Source organism: Hylobates moloch, unplaced genomic scaffold (assembly GCF_009828535.3).
Source record: "Hylobates moloch isolate HMO894 unplaced genomic scaffold, HMol_V3 SCAFFOLD_19, whole genome shotgun sequence".
NCBI lineage: Eukaryota > Metazoa > Chordata > Mammalia > Primates > Hylobatidae > Hylobates > Hylobates moloch.
In genome coordinates this window covers 62,967,653-62,984,994 of record NW_026652294.1, presented here as the reverse complement: position 1 = coordinate 62,984,994, position 17,342 = coordinate 62,967,653, and the positions used below count along the sequence as shown (strand labels likewise).

The 17,342-nt window shown below is 38.4% G+C and overlaps 1 protein-coding gene across 8 annotated transcripts in view; it reads left to right on the top strand.

Annotated features, from left to right (window-relative positions):
- CCDC171 (coiled-coil domain containing 171) overlaps positions 1-17,342 on the top strand; it is a 443,161-nt gene that overhangs the window by 91,244 nt on the left and 334,575 nt on the right. For all 8 annotated transcript variants that reach the window (XR_009210997.1, XR_009210996.1, XM_058431106.1 and 5 more), the window contains one exon: positions 11,102-11,194. Coding sequence is in view for 6 of the 8 variants with exons in the window: in XM_058431106.1 (XP_058287089.1) it covers positions 11,102-11,194 (93 nt within the window). In the remaining 2 variants the exon portion in view is untranslated. The remainder of the gene's footprint in view (positions 1-11,101; positions 11,195-17,342) is intronic.

Genomic DNA, 17,342 nt, shown 5'->3' with positions numbered 1-17,342 from the left:
TTAATGGGAATTACCAGGTGATAAAATCTGGAAAAATAAACAATCATTTTCTATTTACACAAGTTATTGATACGTTTGGGGTAAACTTTTTGCAACTAATTAGGAAACTGTAACATACAACACACTCTTGAGGAAATTATTAACTAGTATGTACTCATGTGATAATTCATCCCATTTTTCTTGATGTCTATTTTAGCGGACTAAATTTCATATCTCAGTTTTTCTGCTTGACTAATTATTTTAAGTTCATCAAATCCTCTAAGCTGGATGTATTTGGGGATAAAAGAATGTAGTAGAAACTGTTTTGTTTACTCAATCTTTCAGCACATTCATTGTACACATATGTTTTCATTACTTTTGTGAAACTTTTGGAAGAGGCCCATGGACACCATAGAACCAAATGTGACGTGGAGAACATCTGGGTATGTTTGGTTAGTTTTGCTGCTGAATTGGAGTCTTCAGCTCATGCCTGGTTTATAATAAAGTAACATGTATCAAAGGGTTGGATAGGAGACATTCTTCTCTATATTGCCCTCTTCAAAGACTGAAAACCCGCTTTTCTTGAGTGTACTAGATGATCTGATTGGGCTTAATATGATTTAGTGAGATATAAATTACACCAAAAAAGAGGTAGATTAACACCTACTATTACTAAAATAAAAATCTCTTGGCAGTACATTGCTGTAGGAAAGAACATGGCAGTCAGCTTATAAATGACAAAATTTGTGATAACTTTGTGTTATATACAGAACTGTTGTTTGGCTAGGCGTAGTGGCTCACATCTGTAATCCCAGCACTTTGGGAGGCCAAGGTGGGTGGATCACTTGAGGTCAAGAGTTCGAGATCAGCCTGGCCAACATGGTGAAACCCCATCTCTACCAAAAATACAAAAAGTAGCTGGGCATGGTGGTTTGTGCTTGTGGTCCCAGCTACTCAGGAGGCTGAGGCAGGAGAATCGCTTGAAACCAGGAGGTGGAGGTTGCAGTGAGCTGAGATTGCACCACTGCACTCTAGCCTGGGCGACAGAGTGAGACTCTGTCTCAAAAAAAAAAAAGGACTACTGTTCGTAGTGTATAGTACGTAGTACAGTGTAATACCTGTATTATAGGCAAAGCTGTATATAGTTAAATTAACCTGTAGTATATATATGAACATATATATGTGTGTGTGTATATATATATATATATGCATTCATTTTAACCAGAATTTTGTTCTGCTTTCTGCCCTTTCTTTGTTGATTACATTAGGATTGGATGCCTATGAAACAGTTTATGAATGTTACACTAGTTCTCCTAGGTGGTATTGGAAAAAATTTTTTTGAGCAGCATGTTGATGTTCCTCTAGCACCCTCTGCTGGATTTGAGAATTAATTCATTGGACTAGAAGATTTAAAAAATTATTAAGAAGGCTTAAATTTAATTCTGTCTGTCACCAAACCCTACTCTTGGAAGGAGTTTGTTTAAAGATTTGAAGATTTTTGGCTGTCCTTACTGAGTAATTGATAGTTTCAGTAATAATAAGTACCTTATAATTTTCTGACATTTCATTTAAAATGAGAAGTTGTGAAAATAAAGACATGATCTCCAGTTTATTATTTCAACCCCCTGTGTTTTGCTCTAAGCAGGAAAAACAGAACCTCTTTTTGATTTTTGGAGGGAAACTAGATAATTAATTAATTAATTAATATATTTACAAGAAGTGAAAACTTGAATTGTTGATTCATTATAGAATCACTGAATATTCTGCATTTAACAAAATATATGACTATCATTTTGATAGAGAAACATATATGCTTTTTGGAATCTGAGAAAATATTTTAAAATTGTTAGCCTGGTTTTTTTTCTCTCTGTGCCCTTTATTTGCTTTCATAAAAAAATTTATTTCCATAGGTTTTTGGGAAACAGGTGGTGTTTGGTTACATGAGTAAGTTCTTTATTGGTGGTTTGTGAGATTTTGGTCCTTTGCTAGCTTTTAAAATCATTTATTCTCAATCTTATGGGCTATTTCCTTGTGACTGGCTAGACTTTTTTTTTTACTTACAGAAACTAAAATGAGCATACTGGGTACTGAGAAAACTGACTTCAGTTCTTTAAGGGCAAGAACTTTAACCTTTATACTTCTTTAAAGAAAAAATTAGCATTTGGCCCACCTGGGATAATGCGCATTCTGGTGTGGGCTAAACATAAGAATTTCTCTGTTACAGTATGCATCATGCTTTATACCTACCACCTCTGGGGGACCCTTGTTCTAAGGCTTCAAAGTCAGCATTTAGAAATAACTTTTTTTCCACAATGAGAATCAGAAGTTTAAGTTAGGTGGCTGTCACTTCTTGACGTTCCATTCAGGGATTCTTTATTTTTTAATTGAGATATACTTCACATATCATAAAACTCACCCTTTAAAGGTATACAGTTCATGCTTTTAATATATTCACTACACTGTCCAACTATTACCACTATCTAATTCCAGAGCATTTTCATCACCCCACTAAGAAATTTCATATTCATTAGCAGCTACTGCCCTTTCCATTCTCTCCTTCTCCCCTATCCTCCTGCAATCACTTAGTATACTTTTTGTCTCTGGATTTGCCTATTCTGGACAATTCTCATAAATGAAATCATACAGGATGTGGTCTTTTGTTTTTGACTTCTTTTACTTTTTTATATATGTTTTCAAGGTTAATCCATGGTATCACATTTTTTTGGCACTTCATTCCATTTTCTTGCTGGATAATATTCCATTGTATGGATTCACAACATCTTGTTTATTCATTCATCGGTTGGTGGACATTTGGGTGCATTCCATCTTTGGCTATTATGAAAAATGCTGCTATAAACTTTTGTGCATAATTTTTTGAACCTGCTTTCATTTCTTTTGGGTAAATATATAGGAATGGAATTGCTGGGTCATATGGTAACTCTGTTTAATTTTTTGAGCAGCTACCAAGCTGTTTTCCACAGCAGCCAAACCATTTTACATTCCTATCAGTAATGTATGAGGTTTCTAGTTTTTCCAATTTTTTTCCAGTATTTTCTGTTATTTAAATTATAGCCATCTGGTTTTGGTCCAAGATGGACGAATAGGAACAGTGCCAGTCTACAGCTCCCAGCATGAGTGATGCAGAAAATGGGTGATTTCTGCATTTCCAATTGAGGTACTGGGTTCATCTCACTGGGGCTTGTCAGATGGTGGGTGCAGGACAGTGGGTGTAGGCCAACAATCATGAGCCGAAGCAGGGTGAGGCATTGCCTCACCCGGGAAGTGCAAGGGGTCAGGGAATTCCCTTTCCTAGCCAAGGGAAGCTGTGACAGATGGCAGCTGGAAAATCGGGTCACTCCCACCCTAATACTGTGCTTTTCCAGTGGTCTTAGCAAACTGAACACCAGGAGATTATATCCCACACCTGGCTCGGAGGGTCCCACGCCCACGGAGCCTCACTCATTGCTAGCACAGCAGTCTGAGATTGAACTGCAAGGCGGCAGTGAGGCTCGGGGAGGGGTGCCCGCCATTGCCGAGTCTTGAGTAGGTAAACAAAGCGGCCGGGAAGCTTGAACTGGGTGGAGCGCATCACAGCTCAAGGAGGCTGGCCTGCCTCTGTAAGACTTCACCTCTGGGGGCAGGGCATAGCCGAACAAAAGGCAGCAGAAACCTCTGCAGACTTAAATGTCCCAGTCTGACAGCTTTGAAGAGAGTAGTGGTTCTCCCAGCATGGAGTTTGAGACCTGAGAACAAACAGAATGCCTCTTCAAGAGGGTCCCTGACCCCGGAGTAGCCTAACTGGGAGGCACCCCCTAGTAGGGGGAGACTGATGCCTCACACGGCCGGGTACCCCTCTGTGACTAAGCTTCCAGAGGAACGATCAGGCAGCAACATTGGCTGTTCAGCAATATTTGCTGTTCTGCAGCCTCCGCTGCTGATACCCAGGCAGACAGGGTCTGGAATGGACCTCCAGCAAACTCCAACAGACCTGCAGCTGAGGGTCCCGTTAGAAGGAAAACTAACAAACAGAAAGGACATTCACACCAAACCCGCATCTGTATGTCACCATCATCAAAGACCAAAGGCACATAAAACCACAAAGATGGGGAAAAACAGAGCAGAAAAGCTGAAAATTCTAAAAATCAGAGCAGCTCTACCCCTCCAAAGGAACTCAGCTCCTCCCCAGCAACGGAACAAAGCTGGATGGAGAATGACGTTGAGGAGTTGAGAGAAGAAGGCTTCAGATGATTGGTAATAACAAACTTCTCTGAGCTAAAGGAGGATGTTCGAACCCATTGCAAACAAGCTAAAAACGTTGAAAAAATGTTGGATGAATGGCTAACTAGAATAAACAGTGTAGAGAAGTCCTTAAATGACCTGATGGAGCTGAAAACCATGCCACGAGAACTATGTGATGCATGCACAAGCTTCAGTGGCAGATTTGAACAAGTGGAACAAAGGTTATCAGTGATTGAAAATCAAATGAATGAAATAAGGTGATGAGAGAAGCTTAGAGAAAAAAGAGTAAAAAGAAACGAACGAAGCCTCCAAGAAATGTGGGACTATGTGAAAAGACCAAACCTACGTCTGATTGGTGTACCTGAAAGTGATGGGGAGAATGGAACCAAGTTGGAAAACACTCTTCAGGATATTATCCAGGAGAATTTCCCCAACCTAGTGAGGCAGGCCAACACTCAAATTTAGGAAATACAGAGAACACCACGAAGATACTCCTCAAGAAGAGCAACTCCAAGACACATAATTGTCAGATTCACCAAAGTTGAAATGAAGGAAAAAATGTTAAGGGCAGCCAGAGAGAAAGGTCAGGTTACCCACAAAGGGAAGCCCATCAGACTAACAGCGGATCTCTCGGCAGAAACTCTACAAGCCAGAAGAGAATGGGGGCCAATATTCAACATGCTTAAAGAAAAGAATTTTCAACCCAGAATTTCTTATCCAGCCAAACTAAACTTCATATGTGAAGGAGAAATAAAATCCTTTACAGACAAGCAAATGCTGAGAGATTTTGTCACCACCAGGTCTGCCCTAAAGGAGCTCCTGAAGGAAGCATGTAACATGGAAAGGAACAACCGGTACCAGCCACTGCAAAAACATGCCAAATTGTGAAGACCATCAATGCTAGGAAGGAAGAAACTGCATCAACTAACGAGCAAAATAACCAGCTAACATCATGATGACAGGATCAAATTCACACATAACAATATTAACCTAAAAAGTAAATGGGCTAAATGCTCCAATTAAAAGACACAGACTGGCAAATTGGATAAAGAGTCAAGACCCATTGGTGTGCTGTATTCAGGAGACCATCTCACGTGCAGAGACACACATAGGCTTAAAATAAAGGGATGGAGGAAGATGTACCAAGCAAATGGAAAAGAAAAAAAAGCAAGGGTTGCAATCCTAGTCTCTGATAAAACTGACTTTAAACCAACAAAGATCAAAAGAGACAAAGAAGGCCATTACATAATGGTAAAGGGATCAATTCAACAAGAAGAGCTAACTATCCTAAATATATATGAACCCAGTACAGGAGCACCCAGATTCATAAAGCAAGTCCTTAGAGACCTACAAAAAGAGTTAGACTCCCACACAATAATAATGGGAGACTTTAACACCCCAGTGTCAACATTAGACAGATCAACGAGACAGAAAGTTCACAAGGATATCCAGGACTTGAACTCAGCTCTGCAGCAAGCGGACCTAATAAACATCTACAGAACTCTCCACCCCAAATCAACAGAATATACATTCTTCTCAGCACCACATCACACTTATTCCAAAACTGACCACATAGTTGGAAGTAAAGCACTCCTCAGCAAATGTAAAAGAACAGAAATTATAACAAACTATCTCTCAGACCACAGTGCAATCAAACTAGAACTCAGGATTAAGAAACTCACTCAAAACCACTCAACTATATGGAAACTGAACAACCTGCTCCTGAAAGACTACTGGGTACATAATGAAATGAAGGCAGAAATAAAGACATTCTTTGAAACCAATGAGAACAAAGACACAACATACCAGAATCTCTGGGACACATTCAAAGCAGTGCGTAGAGGGAAATTTATAGCACTAAATGCCCACAAGAGAAAGCAGGAAAGATCTAAAATGGACACCCTAACACCACAATTAAAAGAACTAGAAAAGCAAGAGCAAACACATTCAAAAGCTAGCAGAAGGCAAGAAATAACTAAGATCAGAGCAGAACTGAAGGAAGTAGAGACACAAAAAACCCTTCAAAAAATCAATGAATCCAGGAGCTGGTTTTTTGAAAAGTTCAACAAAATTGATAGACTGCTAACAAGACTAATAAAGAAGAAAAGAGAGAAGAATCAAATAGACGCAATAAAAAATGATAAAGGGGATATCACCACCAATCCCACAGAAATTCAGACTACCATCAGAGAATACTATAAACACCTCTACACAAATAAACTAGAAAATCTAGAAGAAATGGATAAATTCCTCAACACATACACCCTCCCAAGACTAAACCAGGAAGCAGTTGAATCTCTGAATAGACCAATAACAGGCTCTGAAATTGAGGCAATAATTAATAGCTTACCAACCAGAAAAGGTCCAGGACCAGATGGATTCACAGAGGTACAAGGAGGAGCTGGTACCATTCCTTCTGAAACTATTCCAATCAATAGAAAAAGAGGGAATCCTCTCTAACTCCTTTTATGAGGCCAGCATCATCCTGATACCAAAGCCTGGCAGAGACACAACCAAAAAAGAGAATTTTAGACCAATATTCCTGATGAACATCGATGCAAAAATCCTCAATAAAATACTGGCAAACCGAATCCAGCAGCACATCAAAAAGCTTATCCACCATGATCAAGTGGGCTTGATCCCTGGGATGCCAGGCTGGTTCAACATATGCAAATCAATAAACGTAATCCAGCATATAAACAGAACCAATGACAATAACCACATGATTATCTCAATAGATGCAGAAAAGGCCTTTGATAAAATTCAACAACCTTCATGCAAAAAACTCTCAATAAATTAGGTATTGATGTGATGTATCTCAAAATAATAAGAGCTCTTTATGACAAACCCACAGCCAATATCATACTGAATGGGCAAAAACTGGAAGCATTCCCTTTGAAAACTGGCACAAGACAGGGATGCCCTCTCTCGCCATTCCTATTCAACATAGTGTTGGAAGTCCTGGCCAGGGCAATCAGGCAGGAGAAGGAAATAAAGGGTATTCAATTAGGAAAAGAGGAAGTCACATTGTCCCTATTGGTAGATGACATGATTGTATATCTAGAAAACCCCATTGTCTCAGCCCCAAATCTCCTTAAGCTGATAAGCAACTTCAGCAAAGTCTCAGGATACAAAATCAGTGTGCAAAAATCACAAGCATCCTTATACACCAACAACAGACAAACAGAGAGCCAACTCATGAGTGAACTCCCATTCACAATTGCTTCAAAGAGAATAAAATACCTAGGAATCCAACTTACAATGGATGTGAAGGACCTCTTCAAGGCGAGCTACAAACCACTGCTCAGTGAAACAAATGGAAGAACATTCCATGCTCATGGGTAGGAAGAATCAATATCGTGAAAATGGCCATACTGCCGAAGGTAATTTATAGATTCAATGTCATCCCCATCAAGCTACCAATGACTTTCTTCACAAAATTGGAAAAAAACTGCTTTAAAGTTCATATGGAACCAAAAAAGAGCCCGCATTGCCAAGTAAATCCTAAGCCTAAAAGAACAAAGCTGGAGGCGTCATGCTACCTGACTTCAAACTATACTACAAGGCTACAGTAACCAAAACAGCATGGTACTGGTACCAAAACAGAGATATAGACCAATGGAACAGAAAAGAGCCCTCAGAAATAATGCTGCATATCTACAACCATCTGATCTTTGACAAACCTGACAAAAACAAGAAACAGGGAAAGGATTCCCTATTTAATAAATGGTGCTGGGAAAACTGGCTAGCCATATGTAGAAAGCTGAAACTGGATCCCTTCCTTACATATTATACAAAAATTAATTCAAAATGGATTAAAGACTTAAATGTTAGACCTAAAACCATAAAAAAACTCTAGAGGAAAACCTAGGCCATACCATTCAGGACATAGGCACGGGGAAGGACTTCATGTCTAAAACACCAAAAGCAATGTCAACAAAAGCCAAAATTGAGAAATGGGATCTAATTAAACTAAAGAGCTCCTGCACAGCAAAAGAAACTACCTTCAGAGTGAACAAGTAACCTACAGAATGGGGGAAAATTTTTGCAATCCACTCATCTGACAAAGGGCTAACATCTAGAATCTACAAAGAACTCAAACAAATTTACAAGAAAAAAAATCCCATCAAAAAGTGGGTGAAGGATATGAACAGACACTTCTCAAAAGAAGACATTTATGCAGCCAACAGACACATGAAAACATGCTCGTCATCACTGGCCATCAGAGAAATGCAAATCAAAAGCACAATGAGATACCATCTCACACCAGTTAGAATGGAGATCATTAAAAAGTCAGGAAACAGCAGGTGCTGGAGAAGATGTGGAGAAATAGGAACACTTTTACACTCTTGGTGGGACTGTACACTAGTTCAACCATTGTGGAAGTCAGTGTGGCGATTCCTCAGGGATCTAGAACTAGAAATACCATTTGACCCAACCATCCCATTACTGGGTATATACCCAAAGGATTATAAAACATGCTGCTATAAAGACATGCACACGTATGTTTATTGTGGCATTATTCACAATAGCAAAGACTTGGAATCAATCCAAATGTCCAACAACGATAGACTGGATTAAGAAAATGTGGCACATATACACCATGGAATACTATGCAGCCATAAAAAATGATGAGCTCATGTCCTTTGTAGGGACATGGATGAAGCTGGAAACCATCATTCTCAGCAAACTATTGCAAGGTCAAAAAACCAAACACCGCATGTTCTCACTCTTAGGTGAGAATTGAACAATGAGAACGCATGGACACAGGAAGGGGAACATCACACACCCGGGCCTGTTGTGGGGTCGGGGGAGCAGGGAGGGATAGCATTAGGAGACATACCTAGTGTTAAATGACGAGTTAATGGGTGCAGCACACCAACATGGCATATGTATACCTATGTAACTAACCTGCACATTGTGCACATGCACCCTCAATCTTAAAGTATAAAAAAAAAAAACTTGGCTTAGGGTAAATGGTTTAGTAAATATAATGAATATTATTTTTTTCACCAAATTTCATCTAGGAAGGGAAATCAAATTAGTAATGCCTTTTTCTGTCCCTATTGAACTACTCCATTGACAGACAGGACTCTAGGCATGGCTTTTCTTTGCTACTGTTATGGTGAGACATGTTGGGTGTTCCCATAGTTCTATTTTTCTGTCTCCAACAGATTCTTGGTCATGACCAATTCCCTCTTTGGGACTAGTGATCCACTACTTCCCAGGGTTGCATTTTCTAAACAACAATTGTATTCAAAAATAAAGATCTTGACTTCTGCTTCTGTCCAGAAACTGACTCTTGCCTGAAAAACTGATAAATTAGACTTGGTCATAATGAAAAGTTTTGCTTTGCAAGTGATACTTTTAAGAGAATGAGAAGACAGGACGTAGAGGGGGAGAAAATATTTGCAAATCATATATCTAACAAAGGACTTGTTTTCAGATTGTATAATGAACTTTTAAAGCTCAGTAATATGAAAATAAACAGCCCAGTTAAAAAATGGTGAAAATATTTGAACATATACTTCATCAGAGAAGATATACAGTTAGCAAATAGGTACATGAAAAGATGCTCAGTGTCATTAGTCATTGGGGCAATGCAAATTAAAACTAAAATGAGATAACCACTACATGCCTATTTGAGTGTCTGTAAAACCTCAAGAAACCAAAAACAAAAAATGACTGTACCGAGTATTGGTGAGGATGTGGGACAATGGAAAATTTCATACATTGCTGTTGGGAGTGTAAATTGGCAGCATCGCTTTGGAAAACAGTGTGGCAGTTTCTTAAAATATTCAATATGGCTGGGTGCGGTGGCTCACGCCTGTAATCCCAGCACTTTGGGCTGAGGCGGGCATTTCACGAGGTCAGGAGATTGAGACTATCCTGGCTAGCACCGTGAAATCCCGTCTCTACTAAAAATACAAAAAATTAGCCGGGCGTGGTGGATGGTGTCTGTAGGCCCAGCTACTGGGGAGGCTGAGGCAGGAGAATGGTGTGAACCCGGGAGGTAAGAGCTTGCAGTGAGCCTAGATGGCGCCACTGCACTCCAGCCTGGGTGACAGAGCGAGACTCTGTCTCAAAAAAAAAAAAAAAAAATCAATATGTACCTATCATTTCACCCATTCATTCCATTCTTCATTATTTACCCCAGAGAAGTGAAGGTGTGTGTCTCTACAAAGTCTTGCACACAAATGCTCATAGCAGCTTTATTTGTAATTGCCTAAACTAGAAACAACTCAAATGTCCATCAGTAGGTGAACAGATAAACCAGTTGTGGTCTATTAATAAAGTGGAACACTATTTAACAATGAAAATGAATGAACTGTTGATGCATGCAACCACATGGATGGGTCTCAAAATAATTATGTAAGGAGAAAGAAGCCTGACAATAAAAAGCATAATATGATTCAATTTATATACAACTCCAGAAGATTCAAACTGCTCTATAGTGACAAAAAGCAGATTTGTGATTACTTGGGTATGTGGTAGGGTGGTGAGGGCTGGAGGAAGGCATTACCAAGAGACATAATGAATCTTTTAAGAGTGCTGGAAATGTTTCCTATATTGATTGTGGCAGTGATTTAATGGATGTGTACGTGTTTGTGTGTGTGTACACAAATTTATCAAAAAGTATATTTTCACTATGTGTAGATTATTATATATAAGTTATACCTCTATAAAGTGTAAAGAAAAAAAAAAGCAAGCTCTGGGAGCATTCTTCCTGAGCATGAATTTTACATTCCATTCTTGCAAAGAAAAAAAAAATGAGGCTGCAGGTCCACTAGTCTTAAGTGTTAATTACAATTCTGGACTGTAGTGATCCATATCTTCTTTAAATACCAGTGTTAATGAATTTAAACTTTTAATTTGTTTTCAGGCAACTACTCTAAGAGTGAGGAAATTAGAAGAAAACATTGAAGCAGAAAGAGCAGCGCATTTGGAATCAAAATTTAATTCTGAAATTATTCAGGTAAAATGTAAACGAATATTTTGGCCTGCATTTTCTAAATTTGGGTTATAACAGCTGGGAAAAACAGCACTATGTTCAGAGAACGAAGGTGTGCATTGAGAATGGGTAACATATTGTTATGACACTCATTGTGTATAAGGTTAGGATACAATTGAGATATGCTACCTTAGTGGAGGAGTTGGCACACTATAGCCTACAGGCCAGGTCTCACCCACTGTCTGTTCTTGTGAAGTTTTGTCTTGTCCATAGTTGCTTTTGTGGCAGAGTGGAGTAGTTGTGACAGAGAACTTAGCTGGCAGTCTACAAATAAATTTGCGGATTAGAGTGTTCTTTTTTCCTACAGCTGTGGGATGGATTTCTTTTTGAGAACATTGAAAAAATGTGCATGTTATTTATTGAGTGCATATCCTATGCCTATCACTGTATTAAGAGCTGAAGGTGTAAAGATGAATGAGCTCCTTTTGTAACTTACATTTTGTTATCAGAGATACTATATATCTATCTCCAGATATATAGATGCTTACATAGATGTACAAAATACTGAAATACAATGGGAATATAATAAAGAAAAGGATTAAATCTGGGAGGGGAATTAAATGGAGGCCTCCTAAGGAAATTATCCTTTTTGCTTTGTCTTAGAGAATGAGAAGGAATTTTTAAGAGAAGTGAGAGCAGAGCATTTTATTAGGGGTTGGCACGCTGCTGCCCATGGGCCAAGTCTGACCTGCAGCCTGTTTCTGTAGTTTTATTGGAAGATAGCCATGCCCATTTGTTTACATATTGTTTATGGCTGCTTGTCGAGACAGACTTTATGGTCCACAAAAACTAAAGTATTTACTCTGCGGCCCTTTATAGAAAATGTTTACTGACCACTGTTCTAAACAACTGCTTGGATAAAGCCGCTAAATAAAATGTACTTGTTTCTTTTTGAGGAATACTTGCAGTGTTGAGTGGTAAAGCTTAGGGAAAAGTTTGGAGATAATGGTGGAAAGGCACGGTGAAGACTAATTATGAAAGTCCTCTTTCGTGCTAAGAAACTTAGACTTATTTTGAAAGCAATGGAAGCCACTGCAGCTTTTGGGACAGACAGATATGAAATCTAAGTTTAAGAAAATAACTCTGGTGCCATATTGGTAGATAAAGGAAGGGAGTGAAGATAGGAGGCTGGGTGAAGAGATGATGAGCACCTAAATCAAGGCAACAACTGTAGCAATGGAAAAGAGGGCTCCTGTGTCAGAATAACAGTCCCGCAAAGATGTCCACCAGAACCTGGAATATGTTACCTTACATGGCAAATGGGACTTTGCAGATGTGATTTATTTGAGGATCTTGAGATGGGAGTTTGTCCCAGTTTATCTAGTTGAGACTGATGTAATCCTAAGAGTCCTTATAAGAGGGAGGCAGGAGGGTCACAGTCAGAGACAGAGATGTGATGACAGAAGCAGAGGTCAGAGTAGGTCACCATGAGCCCAGGAATGTGGGTAGCCTCCATAAGTCAGAAAAGGCAAGACAAGATTTCTTCCCTAGAGTCTCCAGAAGGAATGGAGTCTTGCTGACACTGTGACTTTAGCCCCAGAAGACCCATTTCAGACTTTTGACCTCCACAACTGTAAGATAATACATTTATGTTGTTTTAAATTGCCAATTTGTGGTAATAGCAGTGATTGGAAAGATACAGGGGACAAACTGAGAGTGCGTGATTTTAGGTAGCTAATTTGCAGTGTGAGGGGAGGGAAGGAGCAACAGAAGAGAACACCAAGGTTTGCAGTATGTGTGAAAGTGGGCAGATGCAGTTGACTGTCAAACTCTGACGTCTGAAGAGAGACAATGGTAAGTTTTGAACATGTTGACTTTGAGGAGCAGTTTAAGAGGTTCATAGTGCCCTTCGAGGATACGGTCATGCAAAGTTACCTGAACAATGTACATTTACTCTTGTCATCCTGCTTTGTGTGAACAGTTCCTTTCTTTATATTCTCTCAAGCACCTGCCGGTAGCTTATCTTGGATCAGCCAGTTTCCCAGGTGTTAGGAATGTTAAGAAAATTACATAGGAGGAGATTTGTTGGACCTGCTACTTTCTTGATTTTAATATTTTATAGACTGTTATGACTTTTTGCTTAAATGTTTTCTCAGCATTTTGATAATATGCTTTAAAATCTAATAAATATGGTATTTGTTATGCTTCTGTTAAAGAGATTAGCTTTAATGAAGATCGTATGCCTATAATAGTATTTTTGTTTGCTTAAATCTAGAAAGGTAGAAAGTATCTTTATGAACTTAGATTCTCAGTATAAACTGTTAAGATGTTCTTATTTCATGTTATTTAGCTGGTCAGTTATTATGTTTGAGCACTACTTTGTGACCAAATGTAATAGACTGTATGAAAATAAAATATATGCACTTATTTCCAGAAGAAAAAGTAGTTTTAAGCTTATTTGGCTTTAGCAAGTTTGAAAATCATCTCACTTTATTTGTGCTCTTGAATTTCATATCAAGTAGGATGGTGGTATTGCCAAAATCAGTAAATGAAAAGTAGCTATAAGCAGATAGATTAAAACTAGTTTAGACTAAAAAAAGTTACTGCCTTGATTTAGGTGTTTATTATCTCTTCACCCAACCTCCTGTCACCACTCCCTTACTTTATTTGCCAATGTTAGTTACCAGAAGAATTATTTTTCTAAAACTTAGATTTGATATCTATATCAAAAGCTACTTATATTAAAAGCTATTGCTTTTAATATGTCTAAATTACTTAATTTAATTTACGTTTTTAAAGACAGACTTTTTTTCTATCTTGTTTTAATTAATGCAATTTATAGTGTTTTACCTTATTGTTTAAATAACTCGTAAGATGCAACTGTATTTGTAAAGATTTTGTATTAAAATTTGTTTTTACTTTTGACTTTAATGAAATGTTCTTTTCACCTAAAAATTCTCAGATCCCTATATTTGAGCATGTCCGTTTGTTAAAGCAAACTTGCTTACTTTTCTTTAAGATCAGGTCACCAAAATGGCATCAATAAGTAATAAGACTGAAGTTTTCTTCTTCTTTTCTTTTCTTTGTTTCCTTTTATGATTTCAGCTTTTATTTTAGATTCCGGGGGTACATGTGTAGTTTGTTACCTGGGTATATTGCCTGATGCTGAGGTTTGGGGCATGATTGATTTTGTCAGCCAGGTATTCAGCATAGCACCCAATCGTTAATTTTTCAACTCTTATTCCCTTCCCACCCTCTTCCCTCTAGTAGTCCCCAGTGTGTATTGCTGTCATCTTTATGTCCACAAGTATCCAGTATTTAGCTTCTAGTTATAAGTGAGAACATGTGGTATTTGGTTTTCTGTTACTGTGTTAATTTGCTTAGGGTAAGGGCTTCCAGCTGCATCCATGTTGTAGCATAGGACATGATTTTGTTCTTTTTTATGGCTGCATAGTAATCCATGGTGTATATGTACCACACTTTCTTTATCCAATCCATCATTGATTGATGAGCACGTGTGTTGATTCCATGTCTTTGCTATTGTGAATAGTGCTGATGAACATAAAAGTGGATGTGTTTTTTTGATAGAATGGTTTATTTTCTTTTGGATATATACCCAGTAATGGGGTTGCTGGATCAAATGGTAGGTCTGAGTTCTTTGAGAAATCTCTGCTCCACTTTCCACAGTGGCTGAACTAATTTACATTCCCACCAATAATATATAAACATTTCCTTTTCTCAGCAGCCTCACCAGCGTCTTAACATGCTGTTTTTTGACTTTTTAGTAATAGGCTGAAGTTTTAAATTCATGAAAAAAATGTAATTTCAAAATTAGGTTTTTCATTGTAGTTGTGATACATCCCTCGGAATATATAGTTAATTACTATAAATAAGAAAATTATTACCTATTTTTTACTTATATGGTTCAAAATTAATATTTGATATCTCAGTGCTATGACTTAGAAAAAAGAAAAGTTTATATTTGAATCATAAATCTATAAATATTTACAAGTATTTTCAATGAGGTACATCTACTACCATTCAGTTTCTGAGTAGTTTAATGGAACGTAGAGTACTAAGTAGCTGTAACTAATCACCATCTTATAAACTACTGTTGAATATGTATTTGAAATCTGTTATTAAGTTTGTTTGTGTATTTTCGCATAAAAATGAGAAAGCAGACTTAAAAGAGCTGACTCAAATTTGTTATTTTGTAGTCTATTTTTCTTTCAGTTGATTGGTTTACCATTTGTGATTGAGTGTGCTTATTTTGTAAAAGAAGGTAGCAATGTAGACAAGAAGAAAATATTTCCCAGATTTACTATTTGACTTACAAACATTGGATTTAGACAAAATAACAAAGAACAATAGAGTTTAAGAGGTACAATTAAAAAATTTAAATCGAGTTGTATCTACCTATTTTACTCCCGTACTTTGGTATAAGAATAAACATTTCATGCCAGGTGCAGTGGCTCACACCTGTAATCCCAGCACTTTGGGAGGCTGAGGCGGGCAGATCACTTGAGGCCAGGCGTTCCAGACCAGTCTGGCCAACGTGGCGAAACCCCGTCTCTGCTAAAAATACAGAAGTTAGCTGGGTGTGGTGGCGCATACCTATAGTCCCAGCTGCTCTGGAGGCTGAGGCATGAGAATTGCTTGAGCCTGGGAGGTGGAGGTTGCAGTGAGCCGAGATCGTGCCACTGCACTCCAGCCTGGGTGACAGAGTGAGACTCTGTCCCCACCCCCCCCCAAAAAAAAGAATAAACATTTCAATTATTCCAGAAATTTTGGATAATTAAAAATAATTCTGGTGATTATCATTTTTATGGATTAATGTTGAAACATTTTCATAGTGTCTTAGGCTTTGTTTCCTGCTGAGTTTATCTTTCCTAACTCAGGTTGTGTGTTGCCATTCCTGTGAGGCTTGCCTCACACAGAGTTCCATAACTTTTCTCTGAATTCAGGACCTTTGTGCATGCCTCTGTCACAGGAAGGATATACCATATCATTTTGCAGTCTATGTTCTCTTAAAGCCTATGAGCTCCTCAAGAGCTAAGACTGTGTAGTTTCATTATTGTACATATCTTGAGCATTAGGATATTGACTGGCGTATATTAAGTACTTAATAAATATTGATTAAATAAACATTGCCAGTTGGGCACGGTGGCTCACGCCTGAAATCCCAGCACTTTGGGAGGCTGAGGTGGGCAAATCACTGGAGGTCAGGAGTTCGGGACCAGCCTGGCCAACATGGTGAAACCCCGTCTCTACTAAAAAAAAATACCAAAATTAGCTGGGTGTGGTGGCAGGCACCTGTAATCCCAGCTACTCAGGAGGCTGAGGCAGGGGAGTCGCTTGAACCTAGGGGGCAGAGGTTGCAGTGAGCTGAGATCGCACCACCGCACTCCAGCCTGGGGGACACGGCGAGACTCCAGCTCAACAACAACAACAACAACAACGACAACAACAAATTGCCTGATTAGATCCTTGTAGCCACCCTGCAAAGTAGATAGTCTAGATGACATTATTATTACTCACTATTTATAGATGAGAAGCCTCATATATTTGGAGTTTTAGTAATATGCCCAAAGTCGCATTAGTTAATTTTGTAGATCTGGGATTCAGCCTGAGTTTTGTTGGTTTGTTTGTTTTATTCTAATATCTGTCATGTTTGGACAGCGTCAAACCCAAGTTTTATGGTTCTAAAGCCCATTTTCTGTCTAATATGAAGCATTTTTTTTTCTGTTCCCGCCCCCTCTTTAAGCTATTTTCTAAAAAGAAACTATTTTTCTTTTAAACTTTATTTTCTGAAAAGGTAAACTATCTACAGAGTTCAAAAATTAAAACAATATTAGATTGAGAGTTCTTGCTTTATTCTTGTCCCTCCCATTCCTCTACCCTCCTGCCTGCTTATTTTTATTCTTTTCACTTATTTACCCCAAATGTAGCATACTATATACACTGATGTGGAACCTGCTATTTTCAACATGTATTAGTAATACATTGTTCTTGAACACTATGTGGAGAACTACATAGATAATTTTCTTTTTTTTTTTTTCTTTTTTTTTGAGAGGGAGTCTCGCTCTGTCACCCAGGCTGGAGTGCAGTGGTGTGATCTTGGCTCACTGCAAGCTCCGCCTCCTGGGTTCATGCCATTCTCCTGCCTCAGCCT